This window comes from Harpegnathos saltator, unplaced genomic scaffold (genome assembly GCF_003227715.2).
Source record: "Harpegnathos saltator strain DR-91 unplaced genomic scaffold, Hsal_v8.6 scaffold213, whole genome shotgun sequence".
Lineage (NCBI taxonomy): Eukaryota > Metazoa > Arthropoda > Insecta > Hymenoptera > Formicidae > Harpegnathos > Harpegnathos saltator.
The window spans coordinates 1,197,479-1,221,869 of record NW_020229999.1 but is presented as its reverse complement, the minus strand read 5'-3'; the positions used below and the strand labels follow the sequence as shown (position 1 = coordinate 1,221,869).

The following is a 24,391-nucleotide window of genomic DNA, read 5'->3' as shown; positions in this document are numbered from 1 at the left end:
GACAAGAAGGCTGAAAAATGTTGCGGAGAACGGAGTGACGAGTTATGCGCCAGGCGTGTGAATTCCGATAAAAGTCGGCGCCTCCGTATGAGAATAACTTTGCTTATGATAATAAATTCGTATCGCAGATGGAAAGTCACGGAGACATCGAGTGTCTCTGCTTGACGGGGTCGTGCTGAAGAAGCACGGATGACGATCAGACGATAGCTGAACTATCGTGAACGCACCGCAGCCGAGCTGCAAAACAACGACGCGGCCGACGCGTCGGCTTACGTCACGCGGCGAAGCGAGAAAATTCACTTCGCAATCGAGCTCTTATCTACGGACAAAGTTGCATCGGACGCACATTATCGCAAGTAATCGGTATCATCACGTGAGACAACCTTGGCGATTGGGGCCGATGATACGCGTTCGATAAAGCCCGTATCTCTCTCCGGCAGTTCTTTCCTCGCGCTCGGCGAGGTCGCGTCACGTGCGAGGAAGCGGCACGAGCACAATGTTAGGCACAATGTTATCAATCGGAGCGAGAACCGATGACTGAAGGGGACAAGCCGGGGATTCGTTTGAATGAGCCGTTAATCCCGAAGACTGCGCGTGTTTAAAACCGCATTCGATCGCGTAACATCTCATACTTCACATACGAAGCCATCGCGCTGCGATTGTAACGTGACCAACTCCCGCGAGTTTCGATCTTTCCGATCGCCGGTCGAGAAGCCGTTAACGATATCTCTCGGAGGAAGTCGTTAAGTCTCAAGGTGTCTGCTTACACGGGATTTCCTCCCACGCGAACCACGAGCTTGGCTCTCCCGTCGACTCTCTTCGTGTCCCGGCGATTTCTTATCGTCAGACTGACCAGCCCTCCCCGCATGAAGTGTCCCCTCCTGCCTCGTGGGTCCGACAACGCGTGAACGAAGCGAGCCACGATCTCCACGTGCGCCGGACCACCGCTCACGACGACCTCGTGCTCCAGGAGACACGCGACCAGCTTGTCGAGCGGGTACCGCGGCCGTCTGAGGCACCAGCGGCTCTTCAGGTTCCAGTAAACCCGCGGCATTTCGAGCACACTCGGTGTCAACTTTCAGGCAGGCTTATCCTTATTCTTTCTCCTTGAAGGCTTTCTTCCGACTTTTCACGCGTTCGTACATAAACGTGGAACACTTGCACGCTCGAACGTCCGGCTGATTTCGCAGCACCTGTCTATCCATTCGTGGTCGATGTCGTGGTCGCGACGTTCTCGAATCCGTCCTGGCGATCGGTCGAGCCAGTCGATCAACCCCTGCGGCAACTCGCAATCCTCATCGCGCGAATACGCGCGCGCACGCGCGCGCGATGTTGAAGAGGATCTTCAGGAAGAAGAACACGCGCGAAGCGCCGTGTCCTCAGCTGTGCTGGCGTACGTGGCACTCGATGACTGAACGAACCGCTCGGTGGACACGAGTAATGAGCGCAGCTCTGGCTCGCTCGGTAGCAGATAGGATCAGTTCGAGTCAGTCGGCTTGCATTTGTCTGCTGTGAACCGGATATTGCTAGTCGCTCGCGACGACGTCCGTCTGTCTGCTCTCTCTCTCTCTCTCTCTCTCTCTCTGTCTCTCTGTCTCTCTCTTTTAAAAATCTGACCTTCGTCTGGCGATGATAGAGTGTCACTTGCCACAGCCGGTGAACAGCCGAGTCGAAATCATCGGAGCGGAGTCGCGTGATCGGGCGGCGCGTCGTCTCGAACTAGCGCGTCACGTGCTGGCGAGCAAACAACACACTCGCTCGATTATCACTCGCGGATCCCCAGAGCCCCGTGAGCAGAAAGGAGTGCACTCGTGCTCCACTCCGCGTTTTCTGGAGGATATTTTCGGTCGAGCGCGCGCGCGCGCGCGCGCGCGCTGAGCCGGTTTTCACTCGCTTTCCACGCCGTGTAGTCGTTCCGGCGCCCGCGACGGAGTGAACTTTGCGACTCCGCGAGAGAGCCGCCGTCGAGCCCGCAGTGTTTATCTCCGTGCGTGTGTCCGAGCGTACACGTGTACCTTCACCTTGCGCCGAGTCTAATTACTATGCCATATGCGTGGCAGAACGCGCAATTTCTTGTTGCCTCGTAAAACACGTCGATGCACCCAACGTGTTCGCCGAGCCTTCGCTTCCAGAAAGTACTCCGCTCTCTGAGGTTATAATAAATATTCCCCGAGAGAGAGAGAGAGAGAGAGAGAGAGAGAGAGAGACGAGTGTATTTTTCGATCACAGAAGGAACCCGGTCGCGGCGACAATTTATTCATCCGCGACTCGCACGATGAATTTCGCACGTTGGCACTTGACGTGTCGCGACTGCCCGTCCAACTTTCCTCTTTGTGTCCTCCTCGAAAGTCACGTAGAGACGCTGCTGCACCGCCGACCGATTCGCACGAGAACGACCGAGCTTCTGCGATTTCTCGAGCTTCTCCTTGACGTCTCCGGATCCGAGAAACTTCGCCCCTCCTCGGAACGCCAACTCCTCCGATTCGCTTCGCCTCTGCTGGACCTCTTCCGTCCTTCGCGGGGTGACGTTGACCTCCGCTCCGGTGCCTTCAGGACGATTCCGCGCGCTGCCGACTGTCGGGAAGATCACGACACGTCCCGGCTACAAGATTCAATTCAACCGCCCCGGCGTGAGCTTGTTGGCGGCGGGGCCGCTCGTCATCTGACCAGATGATCCTGTCGCGAGAGCAGCACGTGGCCGAGCAGGATCTCGCGTGACAGCGCGACGATCGACGCGAGCAACGGTGCGTGTGAGACTCGCGGGCACTCTGCCGGAAGCCGACTGGCTGCGACGGACGAGGGCATTCCTAGACGGTGCTTGCTCCTGGTGTGTCGACCCGCTGACCTCGCAGTCGCGCTTCGAGGAGGAGATCGCTGTCGTCGTTGTGCGAACGAGGAGGATCACTCCGCGAGGGTCGGGCGCATCACACACGTAGTGCTGATTAGGCGCGGCCTCGAGCTGTCATGAGCTATCCGTCATACGGCTGACGTCTCGTCCTTGAGATCCGCAGCAGCCTCGTTTTATTGCATGATTAATGGCTAATTGATCGCATCAAGTTCAATATCGCGAGAGGAACAAATCACTGGAAGCCGCGAGTTCTTCTTACTTGCCCGGAAATAAGCGGCGCGATACTCGTTACGGGATCCGTTATGCGATCTCCGGAGCTCTCCTCGTCAACTGCGCGAGCCGGACGAGCGATGTTCACCGAGCGGTGTGAGGTTGATGTGTTTGCACTCTCCTTCGCTCTCTCTCTCTCTCTCTCTCTCTCTCTCTCTCTCTCGCCGAGCGCGTTGCGTCGCTCGACTCCGATAATCTCGGCCAACTCGTCGGCTGCGTCGACAAACTCACCGGTACATGCTCGTCGCGCACCGGAATACACCGGATCACGTCTAATTCGGTTATCTCGGCCGCGCGATAACTCCAGGGCACTCCGCACTTTTCCTCAACCTCGCTCGTTCCTTTTCGTTGCGTCGGTCAAGCGAGCGTCGCGATTCGTGCCATGCGAGTTGCCGATTTTTTCACACGGATTCTCCGCAACGGATGCCTGAGTTTCGACGTACAAAAGGCCGCCCGCAAGACCGCCCTCGGTTACTCCGAAGCGGTCTCTGAGAGAACCAGTTTCGCTCGTCTGCCTTCGTTCGAGCGATTATCGAGGAACGAGCAGGTTGTCCTGGAGATGAGTCTCTCTCTCTCTCTCTCTCTCTCTCTCTCTCGAAAAGAACTACGCCGAGAAGAAGCTGCGCTGGAAGCTCGTCTCGGTTGCCGCTGCGGTTCCGCTGCGGGTTTGCGAGGCACGCGAGGACTCAGACGCTCTCCCGAGCGATGTCTGACGAAGTCGCTTCAGGATTGCGCTTGGCGAGGGTCGCGTTGAACGGAACCCGCCATCGGGCACCGCTGAGGAAAGCGCGACGGCGCAGAGTGCCGGCGACCGGTTCGCTCAATCGTGAGTCTACACGTCGCACGTGCTCGCCGATGGGCCGCGCGTCGGCGACGATCGTCGATCCCGACGCACGGGGATTCGCGGATATCGTCGTCGGTCGAATGGCAACGTCGACGACACAGCCACGGCCGATCGCGCCCTGGCTGCGACCCGAAACTGCCTGGGAATTAATTCCGCCGGATCTACGAGAGACTTGCGAGAGCAACGCGGCGACGCGCGGTGTATGGCGTTCTGAATTTATCCACATGCTCCGTGTCGTTCTCTTGGCATGCCTCTCTCGTGTGTGCTCTCTTTCTCTGTCTCTTCATCGCTCTTTCTCTCCCTCTCTCTCTCTCTCTCTCTCTCTCTCTCTCTCTCTCTCTCTCTCTCTCTCTCTCTCAATTCAGCTCGTCGATGTTCTTCAACTTCCCCTCCATCGAGACGTCGCCATCGGCTGGGCGACCGGGATGCTGGCTTGCGCCAGTTCGAGCCAGTTTGTCGGCGACGATGCTCGCGGTCTACCTTCGTCCCCCACTTGCCATCCTCCACCACTGGCGAGCAACCTCCTCTACCGCGACCATCGCCGCCACCACCATCAGAGCAGACTCCCACCAGCTGCAAATCGGCTATCCGGCAACGTCGCAGTGCCTCTGGCGGAGGGACCCGCGATGCTATTTGTTTTTCTCCTCGTGGGCATTATTTTTCGGAAATTGTGTCGAAGCGAGAAGCCGAAGAGAGGGATTTCAATGGGTGCACCTCGGCTCCTGTCTCCCCCTGCCACGGGGAGGGCTACGACGCAGCAAATTCGCTTCCGCATCTTCGTCGTATCGAACGACCCCATACCTCTCTTCGTCTTAACGAGAACGAGGTGCAAAGAGGTGCAAAGGGGGAGAACTCCGTCTCCGCCAAGCAGCGTTTTCGAAATCTTCTGGGACGCTCCCGCTCGTAGCCACGCTCAGAGGATAACGCAGGCGGCGCAGAAGAAGGAAAAAGAACTCAGCGACAGATACGGCCTCCTTAATCAATGTTTCTCTCCGACTGGTCTTTTCCATCCCAGACTTCGTCAGGCCGTTTTCCACACAGGCAAAACGAGCATGACGTGACCTCACTTTTTTTTGCGAGCTCCCTTCGACCGAGCGAAAGAGAAATCGCGAGTCCGCGATGTCCGCCTGATCTTCGGTCGCCGGAAGGTCGAGGGTCTTTCGATTTCACGGCGTGGTCCAGCTCTCGCGGTTCAGAACCCACCGCGAAAACAGCCTTCTTCCCGCCACATACGCGCAACGCCGCGAAGGTCGCGACGGCGGCAGCCGATAATTCGCATTGCACGCGCGAACATAAATAGATCGAGAAAGTAAAAACATGTATCGCAGGATACACAGGGCGGGCCAGGTGATATCGGAAATGTTTCGCTATTTATAACCGTAGGAACAGGTATCCGTCGATCGAGTGACGCAACCGCGCGCGGCCAACTGCGCGGCGAGTGAACGGAAATCGAAACGCGCACGAAGCGCGCGGAGGCTCGAGGCGCGTCGAATTCGACTCGTTGCTGGGAATTTCGATTTTCGCAGCCTCGGGAGCAAAAAGCCGGGATACTCGCGGGGCGCGTAATCGCGTCTCGATAGGCGCGCGGTTATGCGCGCAATTGCAGCGGCCGTTGCGTCGCTATTTTCGGAGGAACGGGACGGGCGGCGCGGCGGCGGCAGCGACGGCGGATCGTTTGACAAGCCGGATGATTAATTATACAGTTAGGCGGGCGCCCGAAACCCGTCGTATCCAGAACCGGCTAGTTGCTGTTTGCATAGTAAAGCACGAGTCGCTCGGCGGCCGCGCGATCTCGAGTACTCGCGTCTCCTCGAAGATAAACTCGCTGCCGATCGATCATCCGTCGTCGCGTCAACGGAGACGACGGAACAACGACGACGGCAATGGAGAAGATGATAAAACCGGTATTTCTTCGGACAAAAGTAATGGATCACTCTCGTGGTCCCTCTAATCTCCTGCCAACGCAGTCTCACGCCCGGGCGCGATCGTGAGTTTCGTCGACTCCGCGACGTAAAAGGCTCGGATTCGATCGCTATCCGCTTGTCCGTGTAAATACCGTTATATCTCGAGCAGGCATTTACTCGTTCCAAAGGCGGAAGAACGAAATTTACGAACCAAACGGCTCCTCCGAGAATAAGACCGCCGGCGACGCGAAGAGCCGTGTAAATGATTAAACAGGTGCAGTCTAGGCGTTTTTCGCTATTAAGCCTTCAGTAGCTTGCGACTTTTATCTTAATTTCGCTGTCTGGCCCCTATTGGTTACTTCGCAAATATGTATAACGTAAACAACAGACCGTGCGTTTCGCGGAAAACAATGTGTCTTTGACTAGTGATGCACGGTGCATTACATTGTACACGCGCGGAGCACGCGCCTATTGAAGGGTTAACGACGACGTGCGAGACGCCAGACACGAGGAAGACGTAATCCATAACGCTGACAGAGCGACGCCGCTAATTACAGTGCGCTCATCAGCGCGAGCGGGGAGACTGCAGCGTCCGTAATTATCCGCACGCCTACGCGTTTACCTTGACGCCTATATTTAACTCGACCCGAACCGCGAATGTTATTTCATTAGTTTAATGTGTATGCACGAGACAGGCCTTATCGCCGGCCGACCGCGTAATCCGCTTTGTTGCTTTGCATTAATCAAGGATATGTGTGACGCCGCGCGTGATGCAACGACGCCGTTTTCGCATCCGACGCGCGCAGCGGGTGTCGTTGACTCGCGGCGCGGCCGAACGCAGAATCGAGCGCGGGGAAACTCCCGAAAGCGGCCGTGCTCCGATTTCAAGCAAACTTAGTGAAAAGCTACGTTACAAGTTAAAATGGAATGGATTGTGAGAGGATTTTTGGCGACTCAAACGTTAAGTGATTTTTTTAAACAATTTTAAGTTGATCAGTACTTTCTCATCATATTTTTTATGTCCACGCATTAAAACTTAAACATGATTAACGCAATCGGCGGCAACGAAAATAAAAAAAAAATTCCAAAAAGATTTTTTACAACTCAATATACTGGCGCGGACAGGAAGGAGACATTGGAAGTAAGAGGAGGTGCGCACGTAACGCGCCGTGCTAAACGCACTTGCAACTTACGCATTTACGAAACTTTTTTGGTCAGTGCAGCACGCATGATCTGATCTAATACGTAACTTCCAAGTTTAGCAGGGCGCGCTACGCGCGCCTCTCCCCACCTCGCCCGCCTACCCTTCGTTCCGTCCGCCTTCCCCTTGTCACAAATATGCATAATGCACGAATGCACATACTAGTACAGTGAATAGCACTACGCACGCGATTGTTGACTACGCTTTGTCAACTTTGAATCGTAGACATAAAATAGATATAAGATATGATATAAAATATGATAGAGATGTGCGAATCAAGAATTTTTATGTCGAATCGAATCGAATCGAATCTCATTTTTTTAATTCGAATTCGAATCGAATCGAATCTACGAAATTTCATTCGAGTTCGAATCGAATCGAATCGTTAAAAAATTTAACATGACTATTAAACATGCACATAATGATGGAAGATTTTAATATGAAAGGGGATATTGATATTGTAATATCATCTTACAGTAAAATATATATTTAAATATTTAAAGTAATTTGTAATTAAGTTATTAATTATAAGCTGAGTTAATTACAAGTTAAGGGTTCAAATATACAGGCCCAGATGGCTCGTTTTGTACCTGATGCGTGTAAATATAATGCACGTTAATATATTTTATTCGTAATTGAATCTTCGATTCGAAATTTTCGAATTATTCGGATTCGAATCATAGGAATTCGGATTCGAATTCGAATAGTTCGCACATCTCTAAAATATGATAAAAATACTGCTCAGCTTAAAATTGTTCAAAAAAACCACTTAACGTTTGAGTCGCCAAAAATCCTCTCATAATCTTCCATCCTAACCTGTAACTTTTCAGCAAGTTTGCTCGAAATCGGAGCATCACCGCTTTCGGAATAACAGTCGCGAGCGACACACACGAAGCGGCAATAATATTATTACATGGAGCGTGTTACCTCGATCGTACCTGTTCGCCGCGATTGTATCGAGCGATTTGTATGCAGCGCGCCGCCCGTCGTCGTGTCCTCAAGGTTCCCGCTCGAGCACAAGACTCGCTCTCTTCCCGATTGCCGCAACTTTTCGCACGACGATGCGCAACGCGTTTGACACCGACGTTGTTTCTCTCTCTCTCTCTCTCTCTCCGTTGCTTCCTCGATTCCCCGAGCGCAAAGACGAGGAGGCGCCAGCGAGACGCGTGATATATGATACAATCGCAATGGCGATACTGACATAATAACAAGCATAATGACAATCGACTCACATCGCATCCGTCGGTGCGTACGGGCTGCCTCCGTTCTGCGTGGCCAAACTCGACGGGGACAAGGACTCCAGGGGGATCTGCGCGACAGAAATCATAGGGAAGAGATTGAAGGCGCCGCCAGATCGAGGTGAATTTGAATATTTTCGCGTATCGCGCGGCGGAGGCACGCTCCTTCGCGCGTAAACTCACATCGGACAGAACGGTGCAATCGTAGCTGGGCTGATACTTGTCTTGCTCGTGAGGCGGACGTCTCAGTATCTTATCGCGGTCTTGCTTGTGCTTGCGGTCCGCTCCCTTCAATTTGAAAACTTTCACTTGACACGAGGCAGCGTGCAAGCGCGGCCCTCCCGGCAGCCGGGTCTCCACTTGGATCCGAAAGGGCACGCCTTTCTCGCCACCGTGCTTCTTCGGCGTGAACTCGGTGCTGATGCAATTCACCTAGTCGGAGGACAATACGGGCGTCTGTGCAGTAATCGCGAGAGCGTGGCAGCGCGCATGATCGAATCGCCGCGGTATTTCTCGCTAAATCTATTCCGAAAGATCTGCAGGCGAGGGGATCTAAGGTAAAAATACCGATGCTCAGACACGCGGTTAACTCTGGGCGTTTTTATTATTTCGGCCTCTCAATATGGATACTTCAACTTTCAATGTGGAATATATGTACATATATCGAATATAATATATATATTTGACAGGTTCAAAATTCAGGGCTCAAAGTTCAATATATTCATATCTATCGCTAGACACAATAACCGCCATATAATTGTGGATTAGATAATTCTGGACAAAAAAATCCTTTACCACTTTACAAATATTTACGTACGCAAATTTGCAAGTTATCAATTAAAAGAGCCTCTAGACTCCGGTCATTTTCGATCATTAATAACTTGATGACTATCGCGATTTTTGCAAAATGGTGCTTGACTTTTCCTCTCTCTGTTTGATCTGACTAATCTTCACAATTTTTTCTTTCCATAAGACCCCGGACACGCCTGTGTATTCTATATTTAGAGTTTAAAGATTTAAAGGCCAGATCAACAAGAGCGCCCAGAGCCACGCAATTGGCAAGGCTTTCGCCTCAGGCTACAGGAACGTTTCTTTATGATGGTTTCTTGTTCCTGACGGCGACGGGCCGGTTGCGCGATTTATTAAGGACAGCGAGAGGAAAAAAAATCTGCCCATCAGGGGAGTCAATGGGATCTAGATGCGTACTTTGATGTAGACGCCGACTTCCTTCGTGGGGTCCCACATAAATTCCACGCTGTTGTTGGACGGCGACGGCTGGCAGACGTCTACCATCCCGTAGCTGAGGGGCACGTCGACCTCGAGCAGTCTCTCCCCCGGCCTAGCGCGTTGCCAGGCCAGCATCTGCTCCCGCTCGGTGTACTGTAGCCGTCGCTCGTGGAAGCAAATACGTATCGTCGACTGGAACAGAAAGCCCGGATGTCCCTACAGAGACGTTGTAGCACCGTTTGGGCGACTCACATCTTTCGAACGTCGTGGACACCCGTGAGAGCTCACGCCGATCGCGTTAATTCGTGTTAATGCAATTGTGGATGTAATTCCCGTGCCATCTCCAGCAGCCAGCAGACCGCCGCAGGAGAAGCGGAGTCTCGGCCGTGTGCGTTATTAGTGCAGTCAGCAAGGATATCCGCAGCTGGATGCAACCGTTTGCCGTGTTACACGCCTCGACAATTATTATGATATCAGCACTCGAGTCACGTGCGACACCGCTCGCGGGCGATGTTTACTCGGAAGTTTTGCGCGAAGATCAAGTGAAATCAGGACGAGCAGAATAATCCGAACACCGAATCCCGATCGAGGATCGATCGGACATTGAACTAGAGAGAGAGAGAGAGAGAGAGAGAGAGAGAGAGAGAGAGAGAGAGAGAGAGAGAGAGAGAGAGAGAGAGAGAGAGAGAGAGAGTTCAACTCGACGAGAAGTTAATTCGGTGAGTCCCGTCGGTGATTCGACCGCCGGCGTGAGCTCGCTCGCTCACCTCGTGAGGAACTACCAAAGCGTTTTTTAAGATGCCGCTACCCAAACATTAGAAGCGTCCAAACGAGCGATCGTTTGCATTCAAAGGTGTGACGAAGTACCTTCAGGATCTTGCCGCGATAGGCGGACAAGTCACCCAATTTCTTCAGCTTGATCTCGTACGACTGTCCCTGGTTCAGGTACGTCAGCGTTTCCTCGTTAACTTTGGTGGCGATGCTGGTAGCGGCAGCTAGGACGTACTGAAAGCTAAAGATATAGGAAACCTCGCGTGATACAATTAATTGTATCAATCACCGGCGGAATGATACGCGAAAGGTGTTCCCTCGACTAACAATGGAGGACCCGCAAGTGTTCGTCGTCGATACCGGTCAGCCTCCGAGAGGTTGAAACAACCGCTCCAAGTTCATTTCGTCTATCTTACTTAATGAGCAAGTACCTTGCTCCGAAACACCGTGAGATACGCGAGAGAATGTTCTGAATGAAAATCTCAACGCGTGTTGTACAATTCTGCATTTAGATCTCCTCCTAGGATATCACTTTTCGACATACGCGAATCACCGATTCTTGCGTTATCCTTGCGAATTTCGACATTTCGGGAGAAAAATCAGAGCGGATTTTATGCGCGAATTTCTTCGCGCGTGATAAAATGATTTCTCCAAAATCTCACGCTTGCAGCATACCAGAGCTTTGTGAGCGCCACGTTGCAAGTAGAAGCGGCCGCAGCCGCGCCACGTCGTACGTGTCTACGGCGAACGTGAAGCGACCGCATCTACTTACTTAGCGTACACGCGACACAGACACAGACAACGCCTCTTCCGCGTGTTCTTTTGCACGGTCTCAGCAGCTACGTATCCTCTTCATGATCATGCTGCTCCGATCACGAGGAGTCAAGAACGGTACGCGGGTAAAGATCGTACGATTTCTTACGTGGTTGCGTCTCGATTAATATCGCATAGTTTTGAAGAATTAATAGCGCACCGGCAGTCCTCGTTCAGTTCGTTCCCCTGTTGGGAGGAGGAAACGTGGTTGGCCGAGGACGAAGTCGGCTGGTAGTCCTCGCTGGAGGAATACAACAGCTGATGGAGACTGGCGGCGGTTTGGCCGTTATTGTTGCTGTCAGTCTCGACGGAGCCGACGTTCCCATTGTTGGACGGTGCCGCGCTATTGATCGCCCTTTGCGACACGTGATTTAAACTGGAATAATGAAGAGAACGGCAAACGTAAGAAACGCACTCGCGCGGCGCGGGGCGAGCGGTCGGAGCGCTCCTAAGTATCGAACCACTCACTACAGATTCAAGAAGAGGGACGACGAGACGTTCAGATCCGTGGGCGTTCTCATTCTGCCTGGCGGACTGCCTGCGGTAGATCGGGCTAAAGATCGTGTCACGGGGTCCTTCGCGAGCACTAAATTTTCGCACCGCGTCACACCGGTCTCGAGTGATCTCAAGATCACATCTCCTCACGTCGCGTCGCGCAGCGTTCTCTCCGATCAACACGTCGCACTCGCAGGAGCGTGAAGCGCGAGTGGAAAGTCACTCTGACGCATCACTCCGCGCGAATTATCTCATCGCGTCAGCTTAATCAGCTACTCGCGAGACGCGATTTTCCGGCCGGCCGCAGGCAGGCAGGCAGGCGGAGATGCACCTTTTACATAATCAACTGTTCACCCGCGGAGCAACAAGATCACGAGACGACCTCTCGATTCGACATCGCTCCACATCGATACGACGGCTCGCGCACGATACACGCGACACTACCCACCGCGAGATACTCCCCCTCCCCGGCCGCGACTGAACAACCTTGCATTTAGATAAGGAGTCCAGCGCTCACACTACGATTTCCTGTACGAGCCCCGCCGTGTCAAATTTCCGCCCAATCGCGGAAAATGGCAGGGCCGCGCGAGTGAAAGTCAACTCGCCGTCGACAGTCTCGCCAGATTACGTCCTATCGCGCTACTGCGTGTCGACGTAAGGTGCGGGGTCTATGGGAGATTTGGCGTGTCGTTTATGGGAAAAAGAAGAAAGAAACTGCGCGACAATTTCCGGTCGCTTCCACACGTGACTGTGCGCCGCGATTACACGGAGAAAATATTTATCGAGTGACCACGCCGTGCTGTAGTCGCACGGATGTAGTCACGCCGAAGTACAAATTTATACGTTACCGACTATTCATCGATAACTCGTCCCGCTTGTCTCTTCAATTTTACGAAACACATGCAACGGTATAAAAATTTTAGAAAACCGATACCTCTCGATGTGAAAATTTGTATCACCCGTTAAACTCGAACGTTTTCCAACGTTCGAGTGTTTCGGATAATATGAGTATATTCTAACCGAGCAAGCTACTGTGATAGTTTTTCAATATAAAAATGTTAGTATCTTCCAGATACCAACACCCAGAAATTTTCTCCGTGTGTGCCATAATTCATCAAAGCGGAGGACTCGCTCGTGCGATTTCTTCTCCTGCGCGCACCATTTGCGCACAGTTAAGTCTTCGTATCACGTGTCTTTTTCGAGTCTTTTTCACTCACATACGCACCACACGCGCGCGCGCGCGCACACACACACACACACACACACAAAAGCACGCACACACAGGCTAAGATATCAATCCGCGATTCACGCTTCTCGATTGATCGCGTCGCGCGCTCGACTAGCGTTTTACGACGCGCGCGAAATAACCGGGGACTTGAATAACTTGACTTGACGCGGCGCACGATAAACGCGAGTAAGAGAGTAGAGAAATCTATGTCTCGGGTGGGAAGGGCTCGCGCTCTCGATAACCGCTGCGAAGCCGAGCGCGAAGATAGCGGATTTATCTGCGACCGTGTCTCTGCGGGGGAGCCGCGCGGCAAATTCCGCTCGGAATACTTTTTACCCCCCCGTCGTCGCCGGGCTGCCCCCGGAAGATAGCGGAGGATCGTCGTGGTCGTTTTCGACCACTACTCTCGCGTAATCGTAGTAAATCCAATTACTATCGTCGCGCGAGTACGGTTACTGTCACTCGGCCAGCGCGATTTTATCATCGCGAAGGAGGGAACGACGACGTCGCGCGCATAAATGAATCGAGCGAGCAAATCCGGAGGGAAGGGAAGCATACGCGCGTTCAGTCGGATCGACGACACCAGCTTTTATTTAATTTCATTGAGAGTTGAGAGCCTCATCGAATCATGTCATTCTATTGATGTGAAATTTAATCGCGCGAAGCTGTCGGCGGCTGGCCTGACTCGCTCTCGACCCTGAGGACGCTCGACCTGAGGAAAGTTAATCAGTGTCGACTTACTTGGGGTTGTTGGTTTGGTTCTCGGGCGACGGCGCTTCCTGCTTGAAGACGGTTAACGACGGCAAAGCGAGGAGGGCTTCGCTGGAAGGGAAGAGAAATTTCGGCTAAGAGTTGGCAGAGACTTCTCCGATTCTGCTCGGAGTTGGCAACCGTATTTGGCAACTTTCTTTTGCTCGTAATTGCGTGATTTTCTTCATCCGCGTATGATACGCGTGGAGCGCCATCGAGGGGCGGCGTTTTACGCGGAAGAAAAATTTCAGGCAAGACCTCAACCGGTCTCCCTCGTATTCCCTCGTGTTATTCCCTTTCCGTCTTCTTTTTTCTTCGCCATGTCACCGTTAAGTACGTCAATTACATTGACGCAAAACGACGATCACGCGCGCTTGCGTAAAGATCAAAAGTCGACGGCGGCCTCGGTCACGCGAAACACCGCGAACGAGGACTCGTACGTGATAACGAAACAATAATTTGAGAACCACTACTACGATAATACGTGAGTCAGTAAGGTCAGCGCGAACCGGAATGAACTAGTTCGCTGATACAACGGATTTAATCGGTATGAAATAACAGCGCGCGATATACCATCGGGCGATATCCGCCCCGAAATTTATGCGCGACTCGACGACGTGCGCGTAGACGCGCCACGAAACAGCTGGCCGTTCGTTGCAGCGCGGATGAACAAACACTTCTCGCTAAAATTCCTCGTCCGGCGGCTAAAATTCTCGCCACCTTGCTTATAACCCCCCCCCCTCCCCCGGGAAGGAGAAAGAATTATTTGAAAAATTTGACACGGGGTCAGAGAGGCGATGTGCTCTGCTCACCCGTGTCTCACATACTGGCGCATTTCTCTACTTGCGATTAAGCGATCACTTTGTTCGCGGACAAACTTGCGAATTGACTAATCTGAATTATTTGTCCGACTGATCTGAATGATCCCTTTCCTTTCCTAGGTCTCGTCCCGATTTATTCTAAAGCATCATTGAATGGCTCCCTAGAGCCGCCTTCGCTGTGTTACAGCGATGCGATGTATGCCCGTGCAACGCTCTCGCGATTATATCTATCCGATACACTGCAACTCACGGACAATCAGGCGGTCTGTCTCTGTGTTGCTAAGGAGTCGTCTAACGATTCTCGACCGGCGGTATGACGAATCTCGGTGTACGAGCACGGGTAATTGCGGCTCGAATTTCTTAGGAAGTCCGCGACCGGCTGTCAACTTACGCGGCCGGGAACAAACCGGTTGTACACTCGCGAACTGGTACGCCAGCCAGTTCCGTACCGGTTTGAACCACGCTGGACGTATTCGTGACGTGTCTTTATTCACGAACGGATACACGTCTGCCTCGTTCCCGTTCTTTCTTTTTTTCTCTTTTCTCGTACATCGCGAGTGCATCTCCGACGCGCGAACGGCGACGGGAACAGCTGATACGGACGGCTTGTCGAGTTCGGCGGCCCGATCCGGATATGGTGTCTCCAACTGCGAAAATTGTTTCCGCCCGCAATGGAGATATGTGAGTTGCGCGCGAGAGATTACTTTGAAAAGATTACTTCAATCGATCGCGAGGCGCGCATTTAGCGGAAAGTTTGCGTGCAAATGCATGTAAGCACAAGTTGCCTCTTTTGGTCTTTTTATGTATTTTTGGAGGAAAAGATAAGAATAAAAGGAATGATAGTCACGCAAACACGAGGAATTGGCGGTGCTCATATCGCGATAAAACTCCATTAAACTGATCTAATTATTACTTATGCACATGTGGACGCAACACTGCCTGTATGTTTTATGATCTTGTTTTTGCGATTATCCTATATCGTCAGACTGCGAATTATTTGTACTTGTAAAGTCACAATATAAAATAACCGCTAACAATATGATTCTTTTTAATTTTTCCGAATAACAGTGAAGAGTGACCAAATATCCAAAATGTGGAAGAACAAACTGGCTCAAACTGCATTTTTGTCGAAGTAATTTGCTTTTTCAAAGATAAGATCCTGCCTGTAATTATTTTACCGGACAGCTCGGTAAAAAAAGGCGCTGTGACGGCCAAGAGTCTCTTCATGGTCAAGCGACATTTCGTAATGATGTTATTCAACAAGCTGGCGACAATCTCTGGTAATCAAAGTCGGGAAGATTCCGAATTGTTATGAATATTCATTTTCGAGATTTTGACGAAATTATACAAATATGAAGAGGATATCCTGATATCCTGAGAATACTAAAGTTTCAAACAAACAGAGAATAGAAACATTATGTGTTACAAGGACTATATCGACTCGTTGCTGCTGTCCTCGATATTTACTGTCCAGAAATAAAAATTTATAATGCTTTTGCTCGCAATTCACAGTACATATGGTTTTACATAAAGGTTTTGCAAATATTTCCGGTATCTATTATTTTCAATATATTATAGACTCATCTATTTAATAAGGAAAAGATTCAACAGCGATATTTATTTATGCAGAGAGAAAATCACATATAAATTTTTTGTTTAATCTTATTATAATTCAATTTATCCAACAAAAGTTTGTAAAAGAGAAAAAGTTCCTGTTCAATCCAACAAAAGTTTGTAAAAGAGAAAAAGTTCCTGTTCAATAAGTGGAAATTGGTTTGGAAGCTTTTATATTATGTGTTACTATAAAATAAGCAAGAAATATATTAAACTATGTCGCCAAAATTGTTGAAATTTTATCGGAAATCATTGTTGTTATTCGAAAAAATTAAAAACGTCCAAAATGATAATTATAATAGATTTTAATGCACAATTCTGCACGAAATATTTAATTGTGATTACTTTATACTACTAAATTATAAGCCCATCAACGTATTTATATAGAGACAATGTACGACAATAAGAAATAAAATTATTATCCGTGAGCGCATTAATTACAATTACCTCTTGTGTCGTTTCCTTTTGTTTTCCGAAGAGAATGATAAAAAGGAACACAACATAATGCAAAATGCGAAAGAATGGATGAACGTAATTTAAAATAAATGTAAATTATCAAACTGGACAGAGTTGATTAGACAATATCATAATGAAATCAAACTATAATTTTAGAAATGCTTTGACTATCACAGCATAAATTCAAATCATTATAAAGGACAATTTTTCAATATCCTCCTGATCCTTGGATAATTTTAACCGGACATTGAGCGTACACAATCATCTGATGAATGATATGCCAATTATAGAACTGATATATTTTAGAGCAATTTACAAAGACGTATGAGATTTTATGAGATTCACCGAAGCTTCTCTCGCTCGCTCCTTCTCCGCTCCACGTTCGGGTTTCGCGAATAATTACGCACGTGCGTGCACGTTACAGACCGACACTCCCGTGCTCACCGGTCCGACCGGTTTGATTTTATCGCGCGTGTCGCCTGCACGACGCAGTGCCAAGAACTGGGGCCAGTTTGAACCGGATTTCTAGATCAGCTCGTTGTCACGTTCCGTGTAGGTAGGTTTCGATCTCGTTTGGCGACAGCGGCCTTCTGTACCGACCATTCGCTCGGTCATACCTCGGAACGGCAGCTATCGACGGAGAACTCTCGACGATTCTGTCATCGAGAGCAGCGGTCCGCGAAACCGGTCGCGAGAGCGATATTTTACCCGCGGACGGGGATGCATTTAGGAGGGTACCGTGATACTTGAGATGCATTCCACGACCCGTACCGATACCGTACTGATTTCCTCTCGCCCCCCCCCCCCCGTGAAAATTGGTTGGGGATCCGGAGTTCTCTTTTCAGCAATCTCCTCATTTCCAACATTCGTGTCTTTGAATTAGTCCCGCTGTTCCGCTCGCTACTTACTGTACATATTCGATGTGCGTTCGAATTTCGCGAACAGACACCTGAACATTCCAAAATAATTTTAGTTAAATATATAAAATACATCTCTCCTTAGTATCGCATCGATACCTTTTTACACGGGCAGAAAAGATCAAACAGCCAAGTTATGAGGTTACGTAATGATAGGAACAGCGATTGCGGAACTGTGTGTGTCTTAGGACTGAAAAGTGGTCCAAGGATATCTCCGAACGGAACAGCGGGGTCAGAGATCATCACGTTTCTCTAGAATCGTGTGAATGTTGCAAATGAATTTTCGCTGCAGAGTGTGCAACACTTACCTCATATTATAAGAGGCGACAGCTGTTGCAAGATCGGACGCCGCGAGAGCGGATAACGATCCATCGAAATCAGCGGCGAGGTGCTCCGCCAGTTCCTCTACTTGAGTGGACCAACCTTGACCGGAGCCATTGCTTCCGATGGATCCTGAAACAGAAACCACGCGAACGCTATAAATTTCCACCTTCCGTCTTCTCGAAGAACAAGTAACGAGCTGTTCAAACAGCTGAACTACACGAACGGATTTCGATCCGAAAGTTGAATCGTCGGCATTTTAAACATTTTTGCTTTCTATTCTCGTAGCCTCAGCACTCAACATTGCTTCTTTTGTTTGCCGTTACAATCGAGCGACATCGAGAGTCGTTCGTCTCTCCAAAGTTTGAGAAACAATCCGCGCGCCCAAAGCAGAATCGAGATTCCTTCGTCGCCTTCTTTCATTCTACAGAGCAGGAAGAATTACAAAGCATAACACCGTGCGCAAAACTCGTCGACTTGCTCGTATCACTGTTCTCCAGGTCGCAAGACGTCGGCATTCACGTCGGCATTGCCGCAGTGTGCGGCAGTGGTATCTCTTTACATTCGTACCGCCTTGCACGCCGTTGTAACCGACATGGAACTGATGATGCATCGCGACCGGCCTGTCCTTCGTCTGCTGCTGCTGCTGCTGCTGCTGCTGCTGCTGATCGACGATGTGACGGCGTCGGTTCTTGGCGGCAACGGGGGGATAACGTCGACTCTGCAGCAACGACACCCTCGATCTGTCGACCTCACACCACTTCATCCTACTTTAGCCGCGGCGTGGATCACCTGGGCAGCAATACACCACCGTAACTCGCACTACGTGCACCTTCACGGAGATTCGCCAATATGGCGAGGCTTGTATCAGACTCCTCTTTCTCTCTATCTCTCTCTTTCTTTCTCGGGCTCTCCATCTATCTCCCGTTCTTCCTCTCTCTCTCTCTCTCTCTCTCTCTCTCTCTCTCTCTCTCTCTCTCTCCCTCTTTTCCCCCGGCCGAGCTAATCTGCGATATATTGCATGTATGTGTACTCGAGTTATCAGCCGCAATGACCACGTGGGCGAAAAGGCGTCGGACGTAAGAAGACCGAGCGTACGTACAAGTTTACTGATCCAGTCGTGAGGTGGTCTTCGGCAATGCGACGTCATCCGAATCGCACGATCCGACGCTGCACCGTCGTCCATGGACCTTGGCGGCTAATCAACAATGGTAGTATCGCACGAACGATGCCGAGCGAGTAATCTCGAATTCGCTTTCCTCTTTCCGTATTTCGTCGATAGAGTCGGCGGATTCTCGCTCGTATATTTTAGGTATCGCGCGTACTCCGCGATACGCAATCGAGCTCGATTGCCGCGAATCCTGAGGCTCGTCGGGAATTTCGTCGCGTCGTGCTGCGCTCCTAAATAAATTTGCCTCCAATAAGTCAAATATCAGCGTCGGATTGTTTTTACACGCATATCCGAGTGAAGAAAAAATGCGTAAATCGTGCGGCAATATGAAACCGTTGTGGCTACGACAGTGCTCGAGAGGTCGTTCGGCCACGACCTTTAAGAAGAAGATATATCTACGTTAACGGCCGCACGATAGTGACGATCGACTTTGCGCTGTTGCACATTTACGAGTATATTCTTTATACACTACACATTGACGCGAAACATTTTTCATGGGTGCGAGTCGCAACTCGAGATTTTCTTGCTACGGATATTTCGAAAAATTACGGTAGCTCCAAATTCTCATCGACGTTTCCTTGCGATTCCGAGGAAACTCGACACGACGAACAAGCATTACAACGCACACTTGTGGGATAAATTTCATTTTTGTCAAAACAGCCGAATCGGGACTCTTCAAGGATCCTCTTATCGATCCAGAATTTGCAAGGACTTCGCATCAAGTCTTGCATTGCCTTGCCAAGATTTCGGCGTCGATAACCGGTTATTTGTTATTTCATTCTAGATATCAGTGCTGCGATCGTCGAGCAGTTACTTCCTCCAAGAAGATCTTCTACGCAAAGAAGCTACGAGAGAGACCGCATTCCTCGAGAGTTCGTTTGTTCCTTTTCGTAGCGGCTGGCCGATATGACGCATGAGTAAATTATCAAGTCCCGCCCGTGGCAGCCGAGTACATTAACGACGTGGGTCTCGCACGACGAGAACCAAGTGGACGTCGGTGTGCGCGACGAATTCGCCGTTTCTTTTTAGATTCGCGATACACGACAAAGCGCGACAAATCGGTAAGCGCTACTAAACTGAGATCAAATAAATTCGCGCGTTATAGAGCGTTGCGTGCGAAATGCTTTTAGCGCGCAAATATTTGTGAACAGGTGCGGGTGCGGGAGATACTAACCGTCTCTTCTGACATGCTTCTTCTCGAGTTCCACGATGTGTTGCAACGGTTCCGCGGAGCGACGCTTCAAATTGTTCTGCTCGCAGCTCAGGGAGGAGCCGGCGGGCGAGAGCTGCTGCGGCGAGCCGCCGTTCAGGTGCACCCGATCACCGGCAGCCGGCGAGCCCTTCGGCGAGCTATGCTTGTCTTGCCACAGAGAATTTTGCGGGCTGTGATATCCCATTGTGGTCTGCAATGTCGATATCACGATCGTCTTTAAAATCACGAGTCGAGAAGGAAGCGAGTAGAGCGGATTAGTAATCACTAACACGTTGACTGTCGCAGAGACACCGGAAACTTTGTCTTGTCGATTTAATGAATTTCACAATCAGAGTCAGTGTCCTTTCAAGGCGTCAATCGCGATTTTATTTATCGGTCAGCAGAGCTCACGAAGTTAACCCCTTGTCCTACAACAACGAGTGAGACTCGTGGTAAGAAATTTCGGCCAAAAACAATGAGCACGAGCCTGACTCGTGGTACTTCGTTCGGAACAAACGTAAACAACACGAGCCTGGCTCGTGGTACTTCGTTCGGACCAAACATAAACAACAGTTTATCAGTCAGACTCGTGGTTCAGTTGTTCTCGATATTTTCTTACTTCAGTTACGTGCAATTCTTCGTTACGCTCACACGTTTAGGTTATAATTCCCTGAAAGAATTAAACAACCCTTATACCTATCATGTCAGTAAAAAGAAAATCTAATATCGATGATAATTCCTTTCGTTGCGCCGAAATATACGAGCATGTCATAAGACGCATACATTTTGCGCAAGTTCGAGCACGCGGCTAAACAGCTAAATGGCTCGACGCGTGACCGACCTTCTTGTTTATTGTGGCCCGAGCAATCGGGAGTTAGCGGGTAGGACAAAGGGTTAATTCGCAGTCCGGTCATTTGTTTCTGGAACGGAGAACTTCTCTCGCTGCGAGAGGTGACTCGAATTTGACACGTCACCGCGTTAATTCCGAGAAAAATAATTCCAAAAATCAAAAACATTTTTACATGTTTTCGCTGACGTTGAGAGAGTCGAAGAGAATGAATCGGCACTACTTCATAATTGGTGCTAAAGTGGCGTGGAAGTGAAATGAAATAAAGTCGAGATCAAATCCGCCAACTCTCCGTCTCTCGACATCATTCAAGGTGCTCGCGCCCTTGTTCCGCCCGTGAACGACGAGACGTGAACGAAGATAGCAGAACGGATTTATAGTATCACGCACGCATTGACTCACGCACCTGTTGGGACCCGGCCACGACGTCACACCTGTTCGAGCGAACCGGCGACAGCTGCTCGTATGACGGAGACGACGTGCTGCCGAACCACATCGCCCCGTTCAGAGTTTCCGCGCCGCTGTCCATGATGAGTTGGAGCTCCATTCGACGGCCTTCTATCCCCAGGGTACACGTGACCGTGCCGAGGTCGTCCTCAGGGATAATGTTTGCGTATGTATCACCTATATCCTAAATTACTCGACGGCAACGGGCTCGTCCGCCGGCGCGGATTTCCGGGCAAGACGAGTATCTACGTTGATCCTAGATCTCAGATCTACGAAAGGGGTTGATATTCGCTCACGAAGGGGGGCACCCTTGTTCGACCTTGCTCGACGAGCGCTCGGCTGCTCTCTCTGCCTCTGTTCCTCGCGGACGCGCGAGAGGGTAGAGAGGGTAGCGGCGGGCCTTCCGACTCACAAAACTTTGAAGCCTCGTTACGATATATAGCCCGCCGCTAATTCTACGCTAATCCGATGAAGAGGGTCAGAGATGAAATTTCGTGGCTGGTAGCAGCTCGCGCGGCTCGAGTGTCGACGAGCCGGACGAGGAGCGACGAGTCCGCGCTGATCCCGAATCTCAGAGCGGCGCTTTTCGTTCCCGAGGATTTTCGTGGCTGATCCCTTTCCCCCAGCCGCGAAGAGTGCTCATTCCTCTTGCGCGAGTACCACCCTCGTGTCTGACCGCGCTGTCCCGCTGTGCGCCCACGTGGATACCACCCCCCCTTCCCTCGGCCCGGATCTTCGATGTGCCCGGAGACGTACGGTGCATCACCCGACCTCTACGGTGGTTCAGGGCCGAGTACGCGCGCTGGCCAGCCTCTCTTAGAACATCACGAAGAAGCTGTTGTACAGTTTCTTGATGCCGGTGGTCTCGCGCTGCCGGTGCGTTTCCAAGAGTGCGCAGCCTCGCGACTTGAGCGACAAAAAACGCGAAAAGACGACGAACGCGTCCTCGAATACCATCGCCACGCCTTGGCTGCAACGCATCTTGTTCCTAGTTGTGTCGGAGACCTGCTGCCGTTTCGGCGGAGAACCTCCTCCTCCTCCTGCGGACAACAGACGCCATGATTTTTCTCAAGTGGATGAGCGCAATTAGCCGCGATCGCGCACGTGGCCGTCCGAGGCCACGGAGATTCATCCCCCCCCTCGTGCCGCGCGATCGTCCGGCACGATCTATTCTGTTTATTCAGGTTTCAAAAGGAGAAAAACACGATGATTATTGGATGCGCCGGCTCTACACATCGTCGATCGAAATCGATTGCATTAATATTGCGCCTAGATGCATCTTATCGTGTAATCATCGTGAAAAATATTTATACTCACTGGAGACTCGCGTCAATCGCCATAAGCGAGAATTAATGTGACGTTAGAATTTATGCTGTTCAAGTGATAAGAAATAACAACATTGTGCAACAACATTGAACAACACTATTGTGCGAATATATAATAATAATAATAATAATAATAAAATCTTGATTATTAAACTAAATTAATTTTTCGCGCGAGAGTCTGTGTGTGTGTGTGTGTGAATGCGCGTCAGTTCTTAGATATAACAAACAAATTAAGTTATTCTTTTTTTTTTAATCACCTACGTCTACGTCTTAATATCACGAGCGAGTATGAATAATGCATTAATTCACACAGGACAGTATAATCTGCGTTTCAAAATGATATTAATGAATCGATTGAATAGTGTTTACTCTCATTGATGTAGCCGTTCCTTCGCGCGATGATTAACGCTGGTGCGATGTTTTCAGCAAGAAAAAGCTGCTCGTGAGTGTTTCCGGGAATAATATCTCGCGCTGTATTATCGTATTACGTCCCAATGGAAGCTGTGCGACCGGCATAAAAACGCAGTTCAGACACGCTGCGACCGATTTTCTTTTTGCACCACGATAACGCGCGCGCGATCGTAGCTAATTGATCACGTAACACGCGGCAACACTTTGATTGACAAACGGTGCGAAGCCAGCAATCCGTAATGTCGACTCGACCGCGACTCATGAACTACCGGGTGGTATTCTCCACGTACACATACGGCCGTGGACAAAAAGATTGCCCATAAACTTTTGCGCAGCTTTTGGAACACACGCCTCTCGCCCAAAAGAGTCATTCTCCCCCCATTGGGAAACAAGTTCCGCCATTAGATCAGACGGACTACATCCCGAAAGTCACACAAAAAAATACAGACAATTTTTCTGCCCACGAGTGTACATCCATGGACAATGATTCATCTGCCATTAGGTTCAATTTGCTCCGACTGGAAGAATGTTCGCGCGAAAAGCGCGTCAGCTTATTGAGAATTTGAAATTTCAGCAACCGGATAACGGATAACGCCGAGTCGAGACCTGGCCAAGAGCTGGACGCGGTAATTCGTTCAGACTGAACAGAACGAGCATCTTGTGAACTTGCGCCATTAGGCGGGCGATCGTAGTCTCTGGATGTGTGAATTCTTAATGATACTCCGCTAACCTTGTTCGGTGCGTTTTAGCGTGCGATGCCCTCTCCCTGATGTCCTGTCTTCCTCGCGTAAGAACCAACCGAAAAGGACCTCGTCCCCGCGACGAAGAATCCAAGAGGGGAGAGTATCAATCCCGCGAAGCCGGAGACATTCCGAGGTGATGAGGTATCCGCGCGACACCTTGATTATCTTATCAAGATCTCGCGAGGAGATCGACTCGCGCTTCTTTTCGCGCTCGAGATTCCAAGTGGCTACGCCGCGACCACTGACTCCGCAATGCCGCAGTTCAGCTGGGTTGTCGTCCCGAAGACAGGGCTAGCGATGGACATCCACTTCGCGATACGGGAAGCCCTCAACGCCGCCAGTGGTCCTCTTTGCGTGAAAAACTCGAACGGTACGAATCGGCGGGCCTTGCTCGGCTCTAGCCTGACTAGGCTCGACGTCACGAATGACCGCTTGATCGCTCTCTAACGACTATGGCTCACACACTGGATAGTGTCTTGGGTATCGGAGGCCTTCGCCTGACCGTTGTCACCACATTTTCAGGATCCTTCGCTCCAT

General features: G+C 50.5%; 3 protein-coding genes across 5 annotated transcripts in view; all 3 read right to left on the bottom strand.

Annotated features, from left to right (window-relative positions):
* Positions 1–22,164, bottom strand: part of LOC105192651 (transcription factor CP2-like protein 1) — a 27,236-nt gene extending 5,072 nt beyond the window's left edge. The window contains exons 1-9 of one of the 3 annotated variants that reach the window (XM_019840152.2): positions 21,335–22,164; positions 20,064–20,292; positions 17,706–17,850; positions 13,581–13,661; positions 11,277–11,492; positions 10,400–10,544; positions 9,512–9,748; positions 8,489–8,737; positions 8,300–8,376 (exon numbers count right to left, since the gene is read on the bottom strand). In XM_019840152.2, coding sequence (XP_019695711.1) covers positions 8,300–8,376; positions 8,489–8,737; positions 9,512–9,748; positions 10,400–10,544; positions 11,277–11,492; positions 13,581–13,661; positions 17,706–17,850; positions 20,064–20,292; positions 21,335–21,475 — 1,520 coding nt within the window. In that variant the 5' untranslated portion in view covers positions 21,476–22,164. Of the gene's footprint in view, positions 1–8,299; positions 8,377–8,488; positions 8,738–9,511; positions 9,749–10,399; positions 10,545–11,276; positions 11,493–13,580; positions 13,662–17,705; positions 17,851–20,063; positions 20,293–20,371; positions 20,541–21,334 lie in introns of those variants that run through there. The other 2 variants (XM_019840153.2, XM_025298268.1) reach the window with 2 other exon arrangements.
* Positions 17,870–20,057, bottom strand: gem (transcription factor CP2 like gemini). The gene has a single exon (XM_025298269.1). The coding sequence runs from the start codon at positions 18,482–18,484 to the stop codon at positions 18,143–18,145; it is 342 nt and encodes a 113-aa protein (XP_025154054.1). The 5' UTR covers positions 18,485–20,057; the 3' UTR covers positions 17,870–18,142.
* Positions 22,148–24,391, bottom strand: LOC109503602 (uncharacterized). The gene is made up of 4 exons (XM_019840150.2): positions 24,366–24,391; positions 24,257–24,260; positions 23,842–24,145; positions 22,148–22,415 (listed from the first exon to the last, which is right to left on the bottom strand). The coding sequence occupies exons 1-4, from the start codon at positions 24,389–24,391 to the stop codon at positions 22,192–22,194; spliced, it is 558 nt and encodes a 185-aa protein (XP_019695709.1). The 3' UTR covers positions 22,148–22,191.